We start from the raw sequence: 19,577 nt of genomic DNA, 5'->3' as shown, positions 1-19,577 counted from the left end.
CATTGATCTATGTGCTAAATAAGCAAAAATGAACTGATGCAAGTAAGAGGAAATAAATCCAATTTTGAAGAATTCCTTTTTCTTGTTGCGAAAAAATTAATTAACAAAACTCTCACTCATATAGCAAATCATCTCTTCTCAAAGTCAAGGACTTTTTTTCTACGAACGATACAAAAGTATCTTTATATGCTGTGGAAAGTCAGTGGAGTTTCAACCCCTGGAGCTTTTTGTGCATTTCTGAACAGTGTTCAAAACATAAGTGGATTTTGATTTTAAGTTGGGGTATTTTTTTTTCTTTTTTTAAAAAGAGACAAAAACTTAGAATATCATAGCTTTTATTATCCAGTTTTTACTTGTCTCACTGATACAGCTTCTCTAACCACACATTGTCCTTATTTTTATGCTCATAATGTTCAGAGTTTGGTATAAATTTGACAGACCAAGTGACTGCAAGCGAGGAACCCAGAGAGCACAAGATTTTTGACATTGATTTGTTTTTTTTCATTGATGGATGAAGAGTTGTCGTATTAATTTTGGTCAAGAAAAATATATATAACAGCCTAAGCTGTTAAATATAATGTTATCTGATAAAAAGAGCCACCATGTGATGTACAATACTAGGCCAACAAAAACATCCATACAATGATGATGAGCTCATGAACAGATTACTTACAGACAGTATAACATTGCTATAAAACCAAATTATCAGCAATGAGAAATAATGAAGCTCAAGCTGTAACTTGCAGTCCTGGGAGCCACAAGATACACATCTCTTCTTCGGCAGCTTCTAAATGTAGGAGGCAAAAAATATATACATAATTCAACAGAGAATGTACACTGTTAAATGTTTTGTTTTATTTTGTAAACTAAATATATACAGAAAGAATTGTATTTTTTTTAGAAAGTTTTATTAAAACATAAAAAAAGTAATTTTATAAACTTTCACTCTTCCTCAGAGTGAAATCCTGTGTCAATTACATTGCAGCTTTTAGAATTAAATGGTCAATTATTAGTTGAGGTCTTACAAAGATGAATATATATGTTTATGAATTGCTATATTTGACAACCATTAGATGTAGATAAGTCATTTAAATAACTGGGGGAAAATTATGTGTCATGAATTTTATTGTTCCACCATTTGGTGCTTTTGCCCTAAATCATCAAGTCAGTGTGAAGAACAAAGATTCTTGACTTGTAATGAGTTGGTAGTGATCACTGAATATTTTGATTTTAAAAATAAATACAATAAAAAATAGTGTTGTTTCTATAATATTCAAGATAGTTAGCAAGCAGCAAAGGAATATATAGTCACGAACATTGCTAGGGGGTTTGCCACTGACTTAATGAGAAACAAACCAACCGAACAGCAGAAAAACAAACGTTTAGGGTTAGTGAGGAACACCTCAGTTTCCCAATTTGAAATTCTGACTGGAGAAGGTTCTTCAGTTGAATTCTCCAGCTTTAAATTTTGGTATCAGTTTTTGGAGGGTAATTGCAAACAATTAAAATGGTAGTAGTCATAGTCATTTGTTTACATTGTTGCATTATTAGAAACTTCTCAAAGTGAAGAGAATGGGGAAAAATAAGTCATAGTCATTTGTTTACATTGTTGCATTATTAGAAACTTCTCAAAGTGAAGAGAATGGCGGTGTTACTTGGAACTGGACAGTAATTATAAAAGGTGTGAGAAACTCTGGTTTAGAACAAGTCACACCTTGTGAGCGTCAAAGTCTCAAGTCATGCTAAGTTAGCATAAGCAGCTTTCTAAGACAAATCAAGGACTGATAAAACACTGGAAACACAGAAGCCACACATCAGACACGATTTTAGATAAACCAAACTTCACAGTTTGTCACTCATATTAGACACTGCGGCAATGAAGTGTTCACAGCACAAACCATGTGGTCATGCAGGGAATCACCTTCAAAATGTAATTTCTCCTAACCATCCGTGTGCTTCAAATGCTTCATAAAAGTCGTCAACTGAGTGATAAAAGGAAAGAAACATGAGTTGAAACACTGACATCGAAATAAGGACAACAATAAAACACCTGAATGCACACAAGAATTTTACGTTTATGCAAACATGATATCAACTTTCACAATGAGCCAATACAGATACGTACAGATTCATTTGCGATAAAGATGTATAAATTATATTTCATACAAGTCCAGTTTGTCTGCTTACAAAAGTCCTTTGGCATTTTGAAACACTGATGTTTTCCTCTTGAACAGTAAACAAGACATTCAGTTGCAGATTCAAAATATTATAAAGCTCATAGCGAAACATAAAGTTTTACCATGCTGTAAACACTTTAGAAGATGCATTGCATGTCAGCAATGATTTTCAAATAAATCTCTGCGTGTGAAACTAAATCTAAAGTGCTCTGTGAGCATCAATAGACTGCGTACTTTTTATAGGAAGCAGCTGGTTGGTTCCAGTCTGAGAGGTTCGCAGTTGATTATCTAACAACATGCTTTGAAAAAAATGGCAAACACATTCAAACACTTTACAGCATGCATTCAGATTAAAGTAAATCTGACCATATTAGCCACATGGGGGCGTTAAAAATGGTAATCAAAAATAAAATAACATAAAATAGGTGAAAAACTTGTCCGGTTGCCATCTTCTGAGGCACCAGTAGATGGCAGCAAAATAAAGCAAAACACTCCCCAAAGTTAATGACAGTGGTAGACTCTTTGGTGAAACTATGAAAACTAAAAAAAATGAATGAAAACAATTCATAAAATCAAACAGAGAATTACCACAGTGTCAGTAAAAAGCAGCTCTGCCAGCATCTTGAAATAATACATTTATTAAGAATAAAGCTGTGATGGTTGCTAACATGAGAGCAGACTTTTTGTCCAAGGTGACAGTTTATCGCTACGTGGACAAAACAATTCTCCAAAATAAAGTGCATAGAGTTCATGAGTCATATCTCTAACCACAAGACTCATAGGACTTCAGAAACAGCAATTAACTAGGGCAAATCTACAGTAACGGTGATTAGACTAAATCAGTCTAATGACTACAATCTACTGATTCTGATTTCAAGCCATTTAATGCATTTGCTCAAGTCTTAACTGATCGGTTTTCTCTTCTTTGGCTGATGCACAAATGCATCCAATGCTTTTACAAATGAGTAAACATCAAAATCCTGCTTCCATGCATGTACAAGTAATGATAGCAATTCAATCAGTGTCCACTAATTTAGTGGTAAAATGGAGAAATGTTCAAAATTAAAACAGTTTTTTGCCCGTTGAGAAACTAGATGAGCCTGTGCCCGACCTGCTCTTGCAGCCAAAGCAATACAGGTTGCAAGCTGCTCGGCTCATCAGGAACAGTCTCAGTGTGCATCTGCAGCAGAACCTCTTGTAAAACAAACAACAGGGGTAAGCTCATGCTCAGTAGCTCATACAGTAACGTGTAGTCATGGGCGTTGTCTCTCAGGTGGCCGACGAGGGCCTGTGCTGCGCTGTGAGCGCGTTGAGACAGATGCCAGGGGGCGTTACAGACAGCGCGCGTCACACTCAGCGACCAGCTCAGCTTTTTCTTCATGAACGAAGTGCAGGTACCTGCCGCAGGCGGGCTCTCCAGTTCTGCCGAACTGCTGGACTGGGAGCTCTCTCCGTCTGCAGCAATTCGATCCTGAGCTCTATTCCGATTCTGAGCGGGGACGACATACAGAGATGTTGGGTCATTTTATCATGCTAATGTTAAAAAAATGAAATAAAAATTGATTAACGTTGTACTCACTGGAGGTAGAGAAAAAGTCCTTCGCAGATTTGTCCCATTGTTGCGCTGATGAAAATGAAGTTTGCAGTAGAGTTTCCCTGCAAAAGTAAAAAATGAAAAATGTAGAAAGACGGTTAAAGAAAGTTGGTCATGATCAACATTAAAAAACAAATACACAAAGACAGGTACCTTCTTCTGAGTTGAATGCATGTGCTCCCTGTGGGAGGGAGCAGTTGCAGGTGGAACACCGGAAACATTCCCGGTGGAAATAGAACCCCTCGGCACAGACCCGCTCAACCATGTAAACACGCTTGGAGCAAGAGTAGCACTTGTCAGCCGACTGGGAAAACGTTCTTCTTATCGAACTTCCCTGGGAAACAGAAGTAAGCAATTATTTCACATTATTTGAGCCACTAACATACATGTTAAAAGAAGAGAGGTCGGCCGTCAGAGGATGCTCCGTGGCTCTGCAGGGTTCAGATCTGATGCTGATATGAATTTCGGGATTGTAGCTGATGGTGGTGCTTCTCTCCAACATCTGGCTGTTCAGTTAAACAGGGCTGTTTGGGTGGAGCAGAAAAACCCACAAAGTGCCACCACACGCTTCTCCTCTGAGGGCTGCTTGTAATTAAAAACAGGGGGAGCTGGAAGAGCACTTAAAACAAGCTCTCAAAGAAAAGCAGGATTTTTGCATGTCATTTTTATATGAAAATTATAAAATAGCAGTCATGCAGACACACCAATACTTCTATTTAAACATGCATTTATTCAACACTGCTTATCTCAAGATTATATGACTTTTTTGATATTGTATTAGGAATGTAAACATTGTGAACACACACTGCGTGGAAATATATATGAGTGAATGAAATTAATTCATAAGTGAGAAAACATACAAATGCATGCTGGTGTTCAAAACAAGCGTGACTTCACACAATTTACGATAGTCACCTTGAGAACGTCAGGACTGTCTCCTGAGAACAGTCCACTAAGGTGAACAGCTTTTTCCTTTATGCTCTTTGTCTGAAACTCCCTAACTTGTTGTGTTTGAGCTTTTTTCTACAAGATAACAAAGGGAAAATCAACAGTTTTCACATTCACCCACAAACAAACTAGACTACTTACTCCAAACACCTGTGTGGCCCTGAAGAGTGTATATTATCAAGAAGAAAACAATAGCTACTCTGCATTCAGCAACATATTGATTACTTTAATTTTAGACCTCACACAAATATTGGCTACAGCAGATCACATTGGTTGAGTTAAAGTTATAACTCAGAGGAGCAGTTCCTCTGAGTTCTGTAATGTTCTGTTTTAGGAATCGTTACGTTTCCTAAAACTGGATTGGATGAAAAAGATATAAATCAGAGAGGCGGAAAGCTAATAGTCAGATGAACCTTCCATTCAACTGGTTTTGGTTATTTAAAACAACTCTGATTGAAAATATTTATATGATTTACTTTCATACCAGACTAGATATAAGACATCTAGACTTTCACATATAACTTTTTATTATGTCTGTCGCTGTATTGTGAGCTAAGAAACTGCTGTGTTATTATGCTTTGGGTGTCCAAAAAGTGTCCCATCATTTTATGTGGCTCACAACCACAATTCAATTTGTGGTTGAATTGTGGCCCCCACAGAACAGGCAATTGATGTATATTTCTCTCGTTTGTTTAAGGTGACATTTCCTCATGCATCTCTTACCAATCATGTCTTAATTTTATTTTAATAACTGCTTTCAGGCACTGCGCTAAGCAAGGCATGGATATCACATAGAGCTCTGTTGCCAACTTTGAAGCTTGGAACAAGAACTAGAGTTTCAGAGTAATGTTCAACATGAATACAAAGTTTATATTTATTACATTATAATGTGTTCTAATCTTAAATGTTGTGTTTTCACTATTTGTAAGCAGAAAATCATCACAATTAACAGAAGTAAATGCTTGGAAAATCCATTAATCCATAAAATGTGTTTCACTTTGTGATGGAGTTACTGATAATGATCTTTTCAATAATGAAACTGTTGTGCTTTCATAAACCCAATGTGCACTAAAGTTATTACTAGTATAATGTTCTAACAAAGCAGATAAACAAGTTTAAATAGAAAAGATGAGAAAAAAATACTGCATCCATCAACTGAAAACAGATAAAAGATCGAAAGTTATCTCTTAGCACATCACCAATGCATTGAATGGAAAAATGTATATTTTAATAGGTGATTTCTTAATGTGTGCAAAAAGTCATTACAATAACATTTGAAAAAGGGAGCAAATAGTAAAAAAAAACAAAAAACATTGCATATTTTTTAAACGGAATGATTTCTTGGCTTTCTTCCTTTGAGGAATGGTTGCACAAATATTTTAGTGAAAGCAAATGGAGAAATGCTGGTTCCACTGGTACAAATCGCACTGACAGAGGCAAACAGACGTAATGACTCAAAATCTGCTAACATGTGCTTACATGAGAAGCATTTGGCTGTTGTAACTGTAACAGTAAAATAAACTCGAGCCAAGTTTGTTGGCCTACTCTGCATTTCTGGAAAGCAGGATAATTGGGGGCTGACTTCATCTGACTGCATGTTACACAAGCCAAAATGTATAATGGGAACATGATATACAATCATCATTCACTCTGGGGCCTTTTTGGGAGTCGGAGCATGCAGCAATGTAAGAAGAAAACAGACAGGCAAAGCAGGGGAAAGTGTTCACCTCAGATACGTGTTCGTCCACCTCTCTGAGGCGATGCAGAACTCTTGTCATGAAACAGATAGCAGAGCGGCAGGACGGAGGAGATGCGGGGGGCTCAGGACTCTCACGCTCAGGCTGGGGCTTCGTCTCAGTGAGAGTTTGATCAACATGTCTGAGCTTCACGACTAAAAATGGATGCTGGGGCTGAGGACGGAGCTGGGGTTTTGGCAGAGTCTTTGGAGGAAGGTTGGCTAACTGTTCAGCCGCTTTTCTGATACTTTTTTCAAACTGAAAGGTATAATACACATAGAAGCTCCTATAAATCCACATCTAAAATTACTCTGAGTGTGTAGATTATTTTTTTTTAAAAAAAGCATGCAGGTGGTTCTCTACGGTGACAAAAAATGTATTGAAATTGAGACATTTTCTAGATTTTGTATCTAAAAAAAAATCTGATCAGAAATCAATATGAATTGCCAATGTTTTAATTGTGGAAACATATACTGCTGTCCTTGAGGTGTATTTCAGGACATTTTTTCCTGATTGTGGAAACCTTTGACCTGACAAAAATCCACAATTGATTAAATCTTTGTTTTCTGTTTGGGATTATTCTCCAATCACAAAAAAAATCCAAATAGATCAATCTAAATATCTGATTTTATGTACTGATGAGTGAACATAATCAAAAATGTCATAGACTTTTTTGGGCCTGTTGTGCCACCTGAATGTACCTGTGTCATAGAAGAAGGCTTAGGTGGGACTGGAGACCTGGTCCCAACAGGCCGAAGCTCAATCTGATTAAGATTAGGGAGCACCAAGACTGTCTCACAGTCTGACTGCATGGGGTTTAAAGGAGGATTGGAGAAGTGTTAGTGAAAAAGTACAGGAAAGAAAAAAAGAGGAAAAGAGTCATGCTAGAAATAAGAGTTTTAACACTTAAACAACAGAGCACAGTTTAAGATTTTGCAATTAAGCAACTGAGTTCAAAATGAGAAAATAACCTTAAATGTGTAAAACACTTGAAGATATATATCAAATGATCAGATTCCCTAGAATGAATTTTAAAACTGTGTATTCTTGAATACTTAAATTAGTCACACAACAGCAAAAACATTGGGCCACATCAGACATGTTGGGGTGTTTTACCTGTGTTTTTTGAAACGTGTAGCTGTTCTTGCTTTCAAACTTGGCCTGTAGCTGCGAAGCCATTGAGCGAACTTTGTTTTCTTTGGGCTCCCGTTCGTGTTGGACTGATGAGCCATTACTACGCATGTTAGTGGCCTGAAGAAGAGCAGAAAAAACACTCAAAAATACAGTAAAATAACAAAGTGCATGTGCACTTACGTATACACCAAACATTGTGTTAACAAACCTCCTCCAGATAGAAGAATCTTCGCCTCCTTTTGTAAATAGAGTCTGTACCGTCTGACTTCTTCTCATCCTGAAAACGGAGCACAACAGAAAAAATGACACCCTTCTGCAGTGCCTCATTCACAAAGCAAAAAGCACTGAGCAAACGCAGCAGATGCTTTTTAATGTGCATGAACACATTTAAGACACAGTAATTATTTACCCCCTCTATTGTTTCACCAAAACAAAACAAATCTGTACAGTACTGAATTGTGATTTGTTGCTGGAGTAAAAAATATGCAGTCTTTTGACAGCACTTGCATTAAGCTCTTGCTGTTGTAACGTTTCGTAATTATAAGGTTCACACATAATGAACCTTATAATTACGAAGGTTCATTTTAGAATTTTACAATATCTAAAATGTTCCTGACAAGATGGATTACCTGAATTATTTCAACCAGTGGCATTTACTTATCTCTGAAAGCCTTTTCTAACATGCATGTCTTCTTTTTAACATACAAAGCAGTTTTCTCTTCTGCATTGAAATCATAATCAACTGCTTCAAAGTAAATATATGACATTAACTTAATTGAGAATTGGTTGTTATTGCTCTGAAAGTAATTTCTAAAAATATACGTCAATGTTTCCCTCAGATGCATCTACAATATCTCATTTAAATATGTGCAGAAACCAACTATTTGCTTCGCCGCATGCAGTTTGAGACGCAGAACGACCTTTCTGAGGGTTTTCTTCTTTAGTGGATCAACCAACGAGTGTAAAACAGGCACAAATGATAAGTTTAAATGCAACTGAACCACTGAATAAAACAAATCTATATGTCAAAAAGTTACAAAAAGTAGAAATTAGCATAACTAAAGTTATTTTTAGTACAGCAGATTAAACATCTCTGTTACCTTTGGTACCCGCTTCCTTGTCAGTGCAAGATTGAGATCATTATTATTAGCTTTGACTTCCTCTGAGGGATATTCTTCATTGTTTTCATCCACTCTTCTGGAATCTGCTGTGTAGCAAGAAACACAATGAAGTAAATCAGAAAAGCTTTCCCTTTGCAAAGCATATTGAATGAAGCAATAGGATGTGTCTCGAGAGCCAGTATTTGTGTAGAGAAATGTTTTACTTTAAAGAGCACTTTTGTTGAAACATGCATGCAATCAAGAATCACAGAGTACTTGACTGCATAGTTGCACTAAACAATGACATTCTTCTCAAGCCACTACACCTTAAAAGGGCAGAACTGCAAAACATCTATAAAATGTCTGTAAAATGTATTTTCTTTTTTAAATGAAGAAACTAGGGAACAGAAACAAAGAAAACAGTGAAAAGAATGTAAACTTCAGGGCATTCTAACTAAAACAGAACCACGTACCCAACGAAGGTAGAGGAGTCCCACGGAAAAGCTCGTAGAACTTCGACAGGTAAGCAATCATCCTGGTTTTGTCCAGTTCATCACCAGCGCTCAGGTCCAATGCAGAAGTGAATGGGCGAATCCCGAATTCCCGATCGCTGATGTCAAAAGCTTGCTGGAGGTTTGCAGTGTGGTCTTCCTCATTTAAAGAGTCAAAGTCTCTGATAACAAGGAGAAACAATAAATTAAGCTAAAATACTTGATGACACAGAAACTGAACATTTAGATAAGACAGTTTAACTTTTGTCATAAAATCTTCCTGCTACTCTTGGTTCTCATTTGCCCCTCAGTCCCTTCAGTAACCCATTTACCTATGACCTAAATATCCATTTGTCCATCCAGGAATAACCAGACAGGAATGTGGCAGCAGAAATAGAGACTCTTTGAAGGAATTATTTGCTGGCAAATCCTTCATTTCTGCCCGTCAGGTGACTACCGCTGAGTGAGGGTAAGATAACGCTAACATGGGGAGTCAGTGCGAGCACAATGGCTTTGTTTAACACAGAAGCATATTTTTTACTTAAACCTACAGTCTTATAAGAAGTTTAAAGCTGCAAAAAATGACCAGTGACAGAAACAAAAAAGAGGCTCTGATGTGTTTTATGCAAATATGGTGTGTAGACGGCAGGAGGAGAAATGTAAAGAAGCGAGCAGTAACCTAGCAGCAACACACACAAACATGAGTCTTTTTCTTTTCAGCGTGGACCTGCTCCCCTCCCTGCCGTCTGTGCTGCTGACAGGCCTGCAGATAGGCCAACAAAAATGGGACGAATGCCAGAAGTTCCTGGAAATTTATAGGTCCACCAAAAACTGCAACTGCATGTGCCAAGGAATGAAGGCAATAATTAAAGAGTCGCATGGATATATTTAGGTTTGTAAATGCACTAATCTACAGTCGCACCGGTACAGTTTTTTTTTTTTGTTATAAAGGAGCTGGTTTTCTCCTCAGTTCCAGAATTAGACTGAGAAAGGGAGTTGTCAAAAAAGTAGCAGAAAGAACTTTTAACATGCAGGTTTTTTGCTTTGTTCTAATTTTTTAAAATACAAAACTAGCAAAACTTTCATCAGAGAAAAACAGAAACCTTCATATTGTACAGGCCAAAAGTTTGGAAGCAAAGTTAAATGAGCAGAAAAAAGATCACATAATTTGTAAGCTTTGCAACAAATGAAACCTCAAAGATAATCAGGTATTTGTTTTTTTTTGTTTTTTTGTCTTGCTTAAGCTTTGCGACCTCCTCTGGCAACAACATACCACAAACTGTGATTTGTTTTGTACTTTAACACGTAGACTGTGATTCTTCTGAATCCTCTGAACCCTAAAATTAAACCCTTCCTTTCTGATGTTAGCACTAGTTCAGCAATGGTTCGGTAATTTATCTAGAATAAATTGAGAAAAACTAAGGCCAGGTCTGGTCATGCAGCAGAATTTAAGCTACACAATATTGTTAAAATCTGCATTTTGCAACATCTTGATGTTGTATGATTTTCTTACTCTTCTTTGACCCTTTGTTTTATCATAATTCCTACACAATTTTCAGTGCTGTGTATTTACATCTGTAGGTATTAAACTCTAGTCCAATATACTGATAACACACAAATAAAAAATAATGACCCGTCCAAACCAACCATTTCTTCTACCAATCAAGTATAAGGACATTAGAAAATCTTGAATTGGCACTACTGTAATTTGATTAACATTTGTATATTAGAAGCAATAAATTCCAATTTCCTCACTTTGGTTTCAAAGCCTTTCTCATGATACTTTCACTGAAATTTAACATGCTTAGCTTTATCATCTGTGTAAGTAAAAGACATGGTTAAATCATTGCTTGCCTGCTTTTCAAACTGTGCAATACGAATTTATGAGTGGTTTAAAGTCTAAAACCGCAGCCAAAGCTGGTGCTACGTACATCAGCTGGGGTTTAAATCTGTGAATGAGGGCACACAGGGCGATGCCACTTCTCCAAGACGATGCCAGGTCTGTGATTGAGACATTCCTGTAGCCCTCGGTCTGTTTCTGGCACCAGGAAAGGAGCCGCGATGGCCGGATCTCAGACTCTGTAGAAGAAATATCAAAAAAGGAAAAAAAAAAAATGTTAGAGAGACACGGATCAGAAAATTACGTAATACCAGGGCAAAAGGAACAGAGTGCTTTTAAATAAGGAAGTGAATCCTGAGGTGAGTGTATGTGTCGGAAGCTGATTGTTCATGAAGTGTGAAGAACGTGTTATTTATCATGAGAAACCTATTGTAATATGTGTTTGTCTGCCATTTGTAAGTAATTACTCCTTAGACTAAAGTTTATGCATATTATTATGTAATTATGTTTAAATAGGAGCAAAACAAAGAGAGAGAAATGCTATCAACATTCCTAATAGAATCCTTCTAAAAGAGAGTCAGTCCAATCAGTAAAATCACCGCCCTGAATATCAGTGAGGTGAGTCAGCAGCTGTCAGTTTGTTGACTCCTCTTACATTTACCTCGTCTGTAGAGATTGACAGGCCGTCGTATGGTAGCAGCACGCTCCAGGGAGCAGGAATTTAGCTCTCCAGTGACGTACAGGTGACGCACCTGAAATAAAAGACACATCAAAGTAAAAATATGTCCAGAGTTAAGGTTGAAGAAAATGAGCTTACTTGGTGAGGTCTAACGCATGAGGAGTTGAGGTTGGGGTATCGAGTTGAAGGGTCGATAGTGTACTGGTCAAAGTTTTTGGCTATGTTTTCAGGAGTAGTTTGTGGTAGAAGTCGATAAATACTCTCCCTAAATTATACATAGAAAGTAATGTATTCGTAAAGCAAAGGTGAACTTGGAAATAGTCAAAAACACCATGAGAAAGTTTCAGACGGACTGTGCATGTACCTTTCTGCCAGAACTTCCAGAACCGTCCGGCCATCAGCCCAGCTCTTTACCATCCAGGCCGTGTCAAAGGCAGCCAGGAAACCTCTGGCACAACCAGTCCCCATTGGCCAGAAGGGCTGCAACAAAGCAAATGCATCAAATACTATATAAAGATGATAAAACAACTTTTCAACTTAAACTTGTTCATTCAGTGACATTTTGACATTTCCAAGAAGTAGTAGGGAAGTAGTAGGGCTTGATTTAGAGTACCAAAATATGCAAGACAAAAATGCTCTGGACACATGACTGGGTGTTACTTGTTAATGATGTTTCAAGAGGATAAATCATATTTGATGACCACAGAGGAAATTATGGATTATGATACCATTAATATGGGAAAAAAGGAGAAGAGTAAAATCTTTTTATTTTTATGTTTTCAAGCTTGTCTGAAGTTTAAAAATGTGCTTTTACTCCTCCAGTAGTTGCTATGTTTTGCTTTTCAGTGTCACATACCATAGATCTGACTTCACACAGTAGATATCTCAGACATTTTTTAATAACCATTGCGTGTAAAAGCAGACAGACTTCCTGCACATGTTCCCGCAGGCAACTGTGACATCTGAAAAGTGGCACAAAAAACTACATGTATCTGCTGACAACAATAGGATTAACTGAGGTGAAAAAAATAGGTAAACCACTCACAGGCGGGCATATAAAAGACCCCACCCTCTATTTTTAGAGACATCACCCCAGTTTATCTGGTGGAGATAATTTCAGACTCAATTACTTATAATTTAATGCATTTCTCAAACTCTCAGCATCTGAAGTCAGCCTGTTTTGCTGCGTCTGGTCTGCCTTGACCTCCCTTACCTCCAGCAGACTGTCACCAACTAGCGCCACCAGCAGTTGGTGTCCGGATCTCTCCCTGACCAGAGCGGCGTTCTCAGACGCATACATGCTTGTGAAGTCAAACATGGCCACATCTGGCTGCCCGCAGTGATTCATGGCGTAATCGAGTGTGGGAAGTTGATAGTTGGTGCCAAAGTCAGCAGCTTCTCGGGCGTAGCTCAGAAGGGCTTCCTGGTTGACATTTTCGCTGCTCAGCAGCATCTGAGTGTCCATGTAATCCTGTTTAAATGGAAATGAACAAGAGGAGAATCCAGAAAATGAAGTCTTAGCTTTGTGTCAGACACAAGGTTTCCACATTCAAAGTGTACCATGGTTTCAAAAGGCTACAGTTTCAAAACCACTAACATGTTGTATTACACCTTTTGGGTAGGCATGCCAAAGTCAGTGCAGTTGTTGCCCATGTGGACCACAGGTGATAACAATCCTCCTCTCCCTGTGTTTACTGTGAGCTATCAGTGTAGGAGGGGGAAACCACCCAGACTTTTGTCTTGTTAAAGAAAAGAGGTTTGCTCTTTGCAAATTCAACCAGAACACGCCACAATCACGGCCACAATCTGCTACTGAAGGAAGCTCCACAGAGCAGTTTTTCTGATTCTGTTTCTATGATGCTTGAAAACAAATACAACACCATCATAATTAATACAGAAGAAAACATGGTTTACTTACATTGATGACAACTTTTTTCTCCAGCAGACTCTGTTTCTTTGCCGTCATGACAAAGTAATGTGTGTTGTCCTTGTAATAGACAATGTTCTCCAGATCAATGCCTGAAGAGAAATAACAGCATCTTAACACTCTTACAAAAAAATTCCTTTTGAAGGATAATTGTTATCATATGATTGGATATACTCATCAGTCAAAGTTGTTCATTCATAATTCTAATTTTATTTTTGTTGTTTTTATTTATTATTTTCCATTTACAGAATCCCATACATTTCTAATAAACCACAAAACAAGCTAAAAATAAATCTACACTACTGATCAACCCAGTTTGGACCAGGTGTTTAATTTGTACTAAGCAGTATTTAATCAATCAAGTTTATTTGTAAAGCACTTTCAGAAACAAGGCAGTTCAAAGTGCTTTACATTATAAAACACAAAAAGAAGTCATAAAAACAACCTAGAGCCAACAACTGAGAAACCAGAGACAAACGTTACATTTTGACAACTGCTGACATCATCAAGATCAAGTCATGATATCGATTTAATCTGTAAATTTCATATTCTGTATATCCTACCTGTCTCCTCTTTGAGGTCAAGAAAGAACTTCTGGTTGAAAATGAAGGCCACGCCGCTGATCTCCTCTACTTTCGCCTCCGCAGTTGTGTTCCTGTTGATAAAGTTGGCTGTGATGGCGATTGCCAGTTTACCTCTGAACTCTTTCCTTTTGAAACCTGGTAAAAACACACACACACCCACACACACAGAGGCAGAGAGGGTTAACTGGGAATGCTCGTTGTCCCAGAAAAAAATTAGGGCTATTAACTCATCTGTTTAAACCAAAAGCAATCCAACCTCAAACCATAATGACAGGGCATTTATTTTTGGAGAAGGACTTTAGTAAAGGAACAGAGGTCATATTCTGTAAGGAGCACATGGAGTTAAGTGAAATTAACTTCCGTGTAGTAAATAATATGATTGCCTAAAGTAAACAAAAGTATTTAAATAAGACCTTTATTTATTGTTTTACAACAACTTAAAAGATTTACTGCTTACAACAGGAATATGCTTTATGGGACACTAACCGAAGTTAGAGACTTATGCAAGTCTGTGCTGCATTGTCCCCAAAATGTCATTTGACTGTGCTTTCCCAAAGGCAGCAGCACTGAACAAGTCTGATTGCATTTAACTGTGTTACCATAAGCAGGCCACAAAAGCAGCACACAAGCAAGCGGTCTGCAGTTAAGAAAGTAATTTCCCCTCCGGGTTCTTCATGATTACAAAATGAGCTAAACATTTCATTCTGGTTCAAAAAGTCCTTTTAAGGAATAAGCATTTGATCCGAATTAGTTGTTCGATGACAGCATTTTTAGAGAAAAACTGAAAACAGCAGAGAGTTGGAACTGCTCCATCATGAATGGATCAGCTTTGGTTGAATTTATATTTAGCAGTCCCCAGCGGGAGAGATAGATGACTTCATCCAGGCACAACTGAGAGCAAGAGTTTAATCTTAGGCAAGAAAAAATACACAATAGCATGTTAAAGTCTTGAATCATCCCTCATTGTTTTCTGTTTTGCCTCCAAGGAGCCAGATTTTCTTGTAATCTTTTTGAAGAGCTCCAACTCAATATCGATAAATGATATTTGAAGCTCTTACAAAGGCTTTTATTTGACTTTTTCCACTCATTTTATGTCCAGAACAAACAAATCTGTGGAGGAATGTTTGTTTTTATTGCAAGTTAAGCCACTTTGCTCATTTCCCCCTCTTTTTTCTGAAAATATGACGTTGAGATGTTTGTTTACTGCAGACATTTCTTCGTTGTCTTCCAATTGAAACTTTATTTATTTATTCAAGCATAAACATGTACCATGTTCAGGAACAAGAATTGGAAAGAGTTCAAATGTTAGACAGCAAAATGTAATAAGAAAAAGTCTTTAAACTTCTGTATAATATACAGAATGTATATTTATAGAGTTTAAATTATGTGCAAAGAAGTGAATTCTGAATATTTAGTTACATTATGACCATTAAAACTTCTTAAGGAGAAGATTTAATACTGAGATGCAGAGCTGTAATGAACTTTTTTTTTCCGTTTTTGCCTGCTTCAGTGTTTCAGACAATTAAAAAAATTATAATATCAGACAGAATTTGTCTTTGTCTTTAACCTGAGTAAAGACAAATGCTGATTTCTTAATTAATTAATGTCAAAAACATAAACTAAACCATCTGGCCATATTCTAAATGTAATTGATTCACAGAGTCACAAAGCCTAAACTACAGAGAGAACCATTATATCAAAATTACTCCAAAAGTGCATCAATCACCCGGGAGGCAGAGGTTGAGAACAGTAGTCACTGCAGGCCAGTACCAAAGTCCAACTTCTATAAACATATTTACTTTTAATAATCTTTCCTGATGTAAATTGGACGATTCTTGTTTTGAAATTGTTTTTACCCTTTGTCAGCTATTTCAATACTGGAGGATCTGGGAGTGGCACCAGGTTCCAGTCATCCATCAACGAGCTCTTGTCATGTTTAAAAGTGCGGAACACAACCACAGCTTCCTAAACTGTCCAGGCCTTTTGTTTCCCTGCGTCTCACCTTCCAGAGTGTTTCTCCGCCCATCGGCCCCCACCACCACATCAAACTCAAAGCCAGCCACCGGGTGATCTGCAGGTCGGATTGCGGCCCTCCACCCAATCGCTGAAAAGACAAAAAGCAACTGGGAGTGCTGGGTAAATCCATGCACATGTATACAAGTTTCAAATCAAATTAATCCCCCCTTTGTGATGTGAAGAACATGAGGAACATCACATTTATCTAGACTGTTCTTGTTGAACGGCCTTTGTTGTTACTTTAAAACTATATTAAATTTGTCAAATCTGGCATGACGGGGAAAAAAATGTAATAACTGTACAATTAAAGGCTTAAATGTGTATATACTTCTCCATTTAAAACAAGGCAAAATGTAGCAGCAGATGTGTTAGATGAGAGTAGGTGTTGCTTGCCAGTTTGCTGTGAAATAGTTTGTGTGTGGAAAATACCATCCACAGAGTCAAGGGCACAGCTAAGTCAGTCACAGTGGAGCAGGAGGGATAAGTCAGGCTCTAAATTTAGCCAAAGCTGGTGTTGTTATCGCCACGTCGATATGAAAACTGAACTGACACCTCCTGACTTATCGTGTGCTAAGTTGAAGGCCGGAGCGGGATGATGGGGGTCAAGTATCCACTGCGCTTTGCTCAAATGTTATTAAACCTGAAATGAGACTGTACATATTCTGTCTAAAAAATAAAATAGGTCACTGGTTAGTGTATTGCAGAGCAGTAGTATAAATAGCAGAAAAAAGATCAGTTACAGGAAGATGATGCAAATTACATGACCTTTGGTGTTTTGATCTGCAAATGATAAAAACAAAACATGTGCCAATGTTTGTGTCGTGTTTATTAGTGAGTGTCAAGGAAATAAAATACTCTCAGACGAGATGTTCCCTTCTGCTTAACCAGCTTAAATGTGCACCAGAAGCAGCAAAGGAATGTAAACAAAGATCCTGCAGGAAGCTAAACTCCACCTGTCTAAAAAAAAAGATACACTTCTCAAATTGACCCTCCTAAAAGCTAGACATATTCCAGCTGCTTAGATTCCCCTCATTTCTCCACCATCTAAACCTCTTGCTTGAATACCACAGCCAAGTGGAGGTGAGATTGAGTACCTTCGTTTTGCTGATCTTCTGGAGGCTCCAGCAGCTTAATAAACTCCACATTGATGTGAAACTCCACAGCAACGATGAGAGCCACCTTCAGGAGGATGAGCTGCAACTGCTGAATGCCTGGCAGAGACAGACACACGTCCATGTTTTCATGTTTGCCTTTCATCTAACTGTTGAAAGCAAACTCTGCTTGCATGTGATATGTCTGGAACGCTGAGCAGCGCCTCCAAATAGGCGGAAAAAAGGAGAGCATGCTTCACTCAACAAGGTCAGTGAACTCATCCTTTAGGAGGGTTTAAGTAACAATAAGGATGGCTTTGCTTTTCAAATGTTTCCCAAGCAGTTGAACTTCAGACATGGCAACCTTAATGTTTTTCAAGTTTTTCTTTATGGGTTTTTTCAACATCTAAAGAAAGAAATTAACTTTTTCACAGCCGTTAAAGGTAACAGAAAGGACGCAAGTAGTGCATTGGCTCCAAATTTCAAGTTTTAGGGACTTGCAATAAAAGGGGAACACAGAAGGTGAAGATGGCTTCACATTAAAACAAACTTTCTAATTATTGTTGTACTACTGTTTCTTTTATCATCAGCCTAGAGGTAAATAAACTCCATATATCATATTGTAGTTTATCATGCAAGAAAACAGTTGAATCACAGGAGCGGAGTGATTTAAAAGGCCGGTTTTGTTCCAGTGAAGTCTGTTACTCACTGATGTGGTCGATGGCTCCAGCACAGAACTTTCCGTAGAACTTTTTGGCCCCGAGGCCCCGCAGGTCATGGATGGTGTAGGGCCAAAGATGGAGCACGTTGTGCCTTGAAAAAGAATCCCTCTTCTCAATCACCACCACCTTAGCACCCATCAAGGCAAGCTCGATTGCAGTCCGCAAGCCACACGGGCCTCCTCCGATGATGAGGCACTGAATGGAATGACACAATATGCTGGTTATTACAAACAAAGAGCACAGTTAAATGACCTGCATCAGGGTAACATCTTTGTCATAGAATCAACAGAAAGCTTGTTGAAACAGAGAAGGACATTACAATTGTTTATAATGAGCTCTGGAGCATCATGCAGCTCCATTCATCATGAGAAGGAGTTGTACTTTACTGCTCCACTGCTGAGACGATTTAAAGTGTCTCATTCAGGAACAGTTAAGTAAGACAAACTCCTATAATCAGTCCAGTCCGCACAAGATTGCTGATGTATGTGTGATTGTATTATTGGCAAAGCTACAATGTACAAAAAGAAAATAGTTTGCACATGCTTGGAGTGATGTATTTATTAGTAAGCTGCCCAGAGACACATAATTCAGGTGTTATTCACAAAACAGGCTCACCGAAGAAAATGCATGAAGTCAGTTTGAGGTTTAAGTGTCTGTCTGAGCATGTGTGGTTGAAACATTACATCATCGTCCATAATGACAGATGAACGAGGTGACGCATGTGTGTTGGCACAGTCCTCCTTTTTCTTTCCGTTTGAAGACATTACAAGACTCTATGAAGAAAACTGTTCAGAGATGGGGTGCATGATTATTTTTGACATTTAAACCAGGACGAAGCTTTCCTGCAATGCTCAGCAGTTTCCTGTCTCAAAGACTTCAACAGATTAAGACTGAATATATTTACTTTTCATTTGCCTTTCTTAGAAAGATTCCGTTATTCAACAGATAGACGCAGTAGATAGAACTTTGACTCCTGGCATCACATGTAGTTACAAAAATATTAACAATAAATATGATAAGAGGGTTTCACATGCATCAGTCCCATGAGACAATCTGCCTACCTGCTGCTCACTACAATAACAAAACATGCTAAAACGTGAGACACCGGCAAAACAACCATAGAAACAACATAAACATGACAAAAAAATAAATAAATCTGTTTGTCCCATTTACAACTTCATAGCCCAACCTGATACATTGCTCATTTTGTCCCATCCTGTCACCATTTATACATTTTAGAAAAACTACGCCATGCACTGATATTTTCTGGAGATAAATAATCATCAAGATGTTTGCATTCTTTAACTTTAACATGTTTTTCAACAGGCTTTTCAGCAAGTTATGGCTCAGACGCCTTTTTGGGATCATCTGACTCTTATGAAATATAACAGATAATGAGCCCTGACCAAACCAAAATGACTCCGAATGACCTATAATATCAGAGTAACATAACCATACTTCTCCAAAATAGACTTCAGGAAGGTTAGAAGAAATTCCTTTCAATCATTGGTTGTCAATCCTGCTATGAAACAATACTA

At 37.8% G+C, this 19,577-nt stretch overlaps 1 protein-coding gene across 9 annotated transcripts in view; it reads right to left on the bottom strand.

Annotated features, from left to right (window-relative positions):
* Positions 1-291: 291 nt before the first annotated feature.
* mical2a (microtubule associated monooxygenase, calponin and LIM domain containing 2a) overlaps positions 292-19,577 on the bottom strand; it is a 33,324-nt gene continuing 14,038 nt past the window's right edge. Inside the window, exons 2-24 of one of the 9 annotated variants that reach the window (XR_004338948.1) lie at positions 18,027-18,234; positions 17,321-17,437; positions 16,213-16,314; positions 14,190-14,345; positions 13,618-13,718; positions 12,913-13,170; positions 12,064-12,179; positions 11,838-11,964; positions 11,682-11,772; positions 11,112-11,259; positions 9,163-9,362; positions 8,690-8,796; positions 7,798-7,866; positions 7,572-7,706; positions 7,157-7,261; positions 6,447-6,713; positions 4,687-4,794; positions 3,925-4,105; positions 3,757-3,833; positions 3,576-3,666; positions 1,922-1,982; positions 697-787; positions 292-661 (exon numbers count right to left, since the gene is read on the bottom strand). Coding sequence is in view for 8 of the 9 variants with exons in the window: in XM_032560590.1 (XP_032416481.1) it covers positions 3,268-3,666; positions 3,757-3,833; positions 3,925-4,105; positions 4,687-4,794; positions 6,447-6,713; positions 7,157-7,261; positions 7,572-7,706; positions 7,798-7,866; positions 8,690-8,796; positions 9,163-9,362; positions 11,112-11,259; positions 11,682-11,772; positions 11,838-11,964; positions 12,064-12,179; positions 12,913-13,170; positions 13,618-13,718; positions 14,190-14,345; positions 16,213-16,314; positions 17,321-17,437; positions 18,027-18,234 (3,072 nt within the window). In the remaining variant the exon portion in view is untranslated. Of the gene's footprint in view, positions 1,983-2,055; positions 3,667-3,756; positions 3,834-3,924; positions 4,106-4,686; positions 4,795-6,446; positions 6,714-7,156; positions 7,262-7,571; positions 7,707-7,797; positions 7,867-8,689; positions 8,797-9,162; positions 9,363-11,111; positions 11,260-11,681; positions 11,965-12,063; positions 12,180-12,912; positions 13,171-13,617; positions 13,719-14,189; positions 14,346-16,212; positions 16,315-17,320; positions 17,438-18,026; positions 18,235-19,577 lie in introns of those variants that run through there. The other 8 variants (XM_032560593.1, XM_032560594.1, XM_032560590.1 and 5 more) reach the window with 8 other exon arrangements.

The sequence above is a fragment of the Xiphophorus hellerii genome, chromosome 4, assembly GCF_003331165.1.
Source record: "Xiphophorus hellerii strain 12219 chromosome 4, Xiphophorus_hellerii-4.1, whole genome shotgun sequence".
Taxonomy (NCBI): Eukaryota; Metazoa; Chordata; class Actinopteri; order Cyprinodontiformes; family Poeciliidae; genus Xiphophorus; species Xiphophorus hellerii.
The sequence above is the reverse complement of the archived record's forward strand: the minus strand, read 5'-3'. Positions and strand labels throughout refer to the sequence as shown.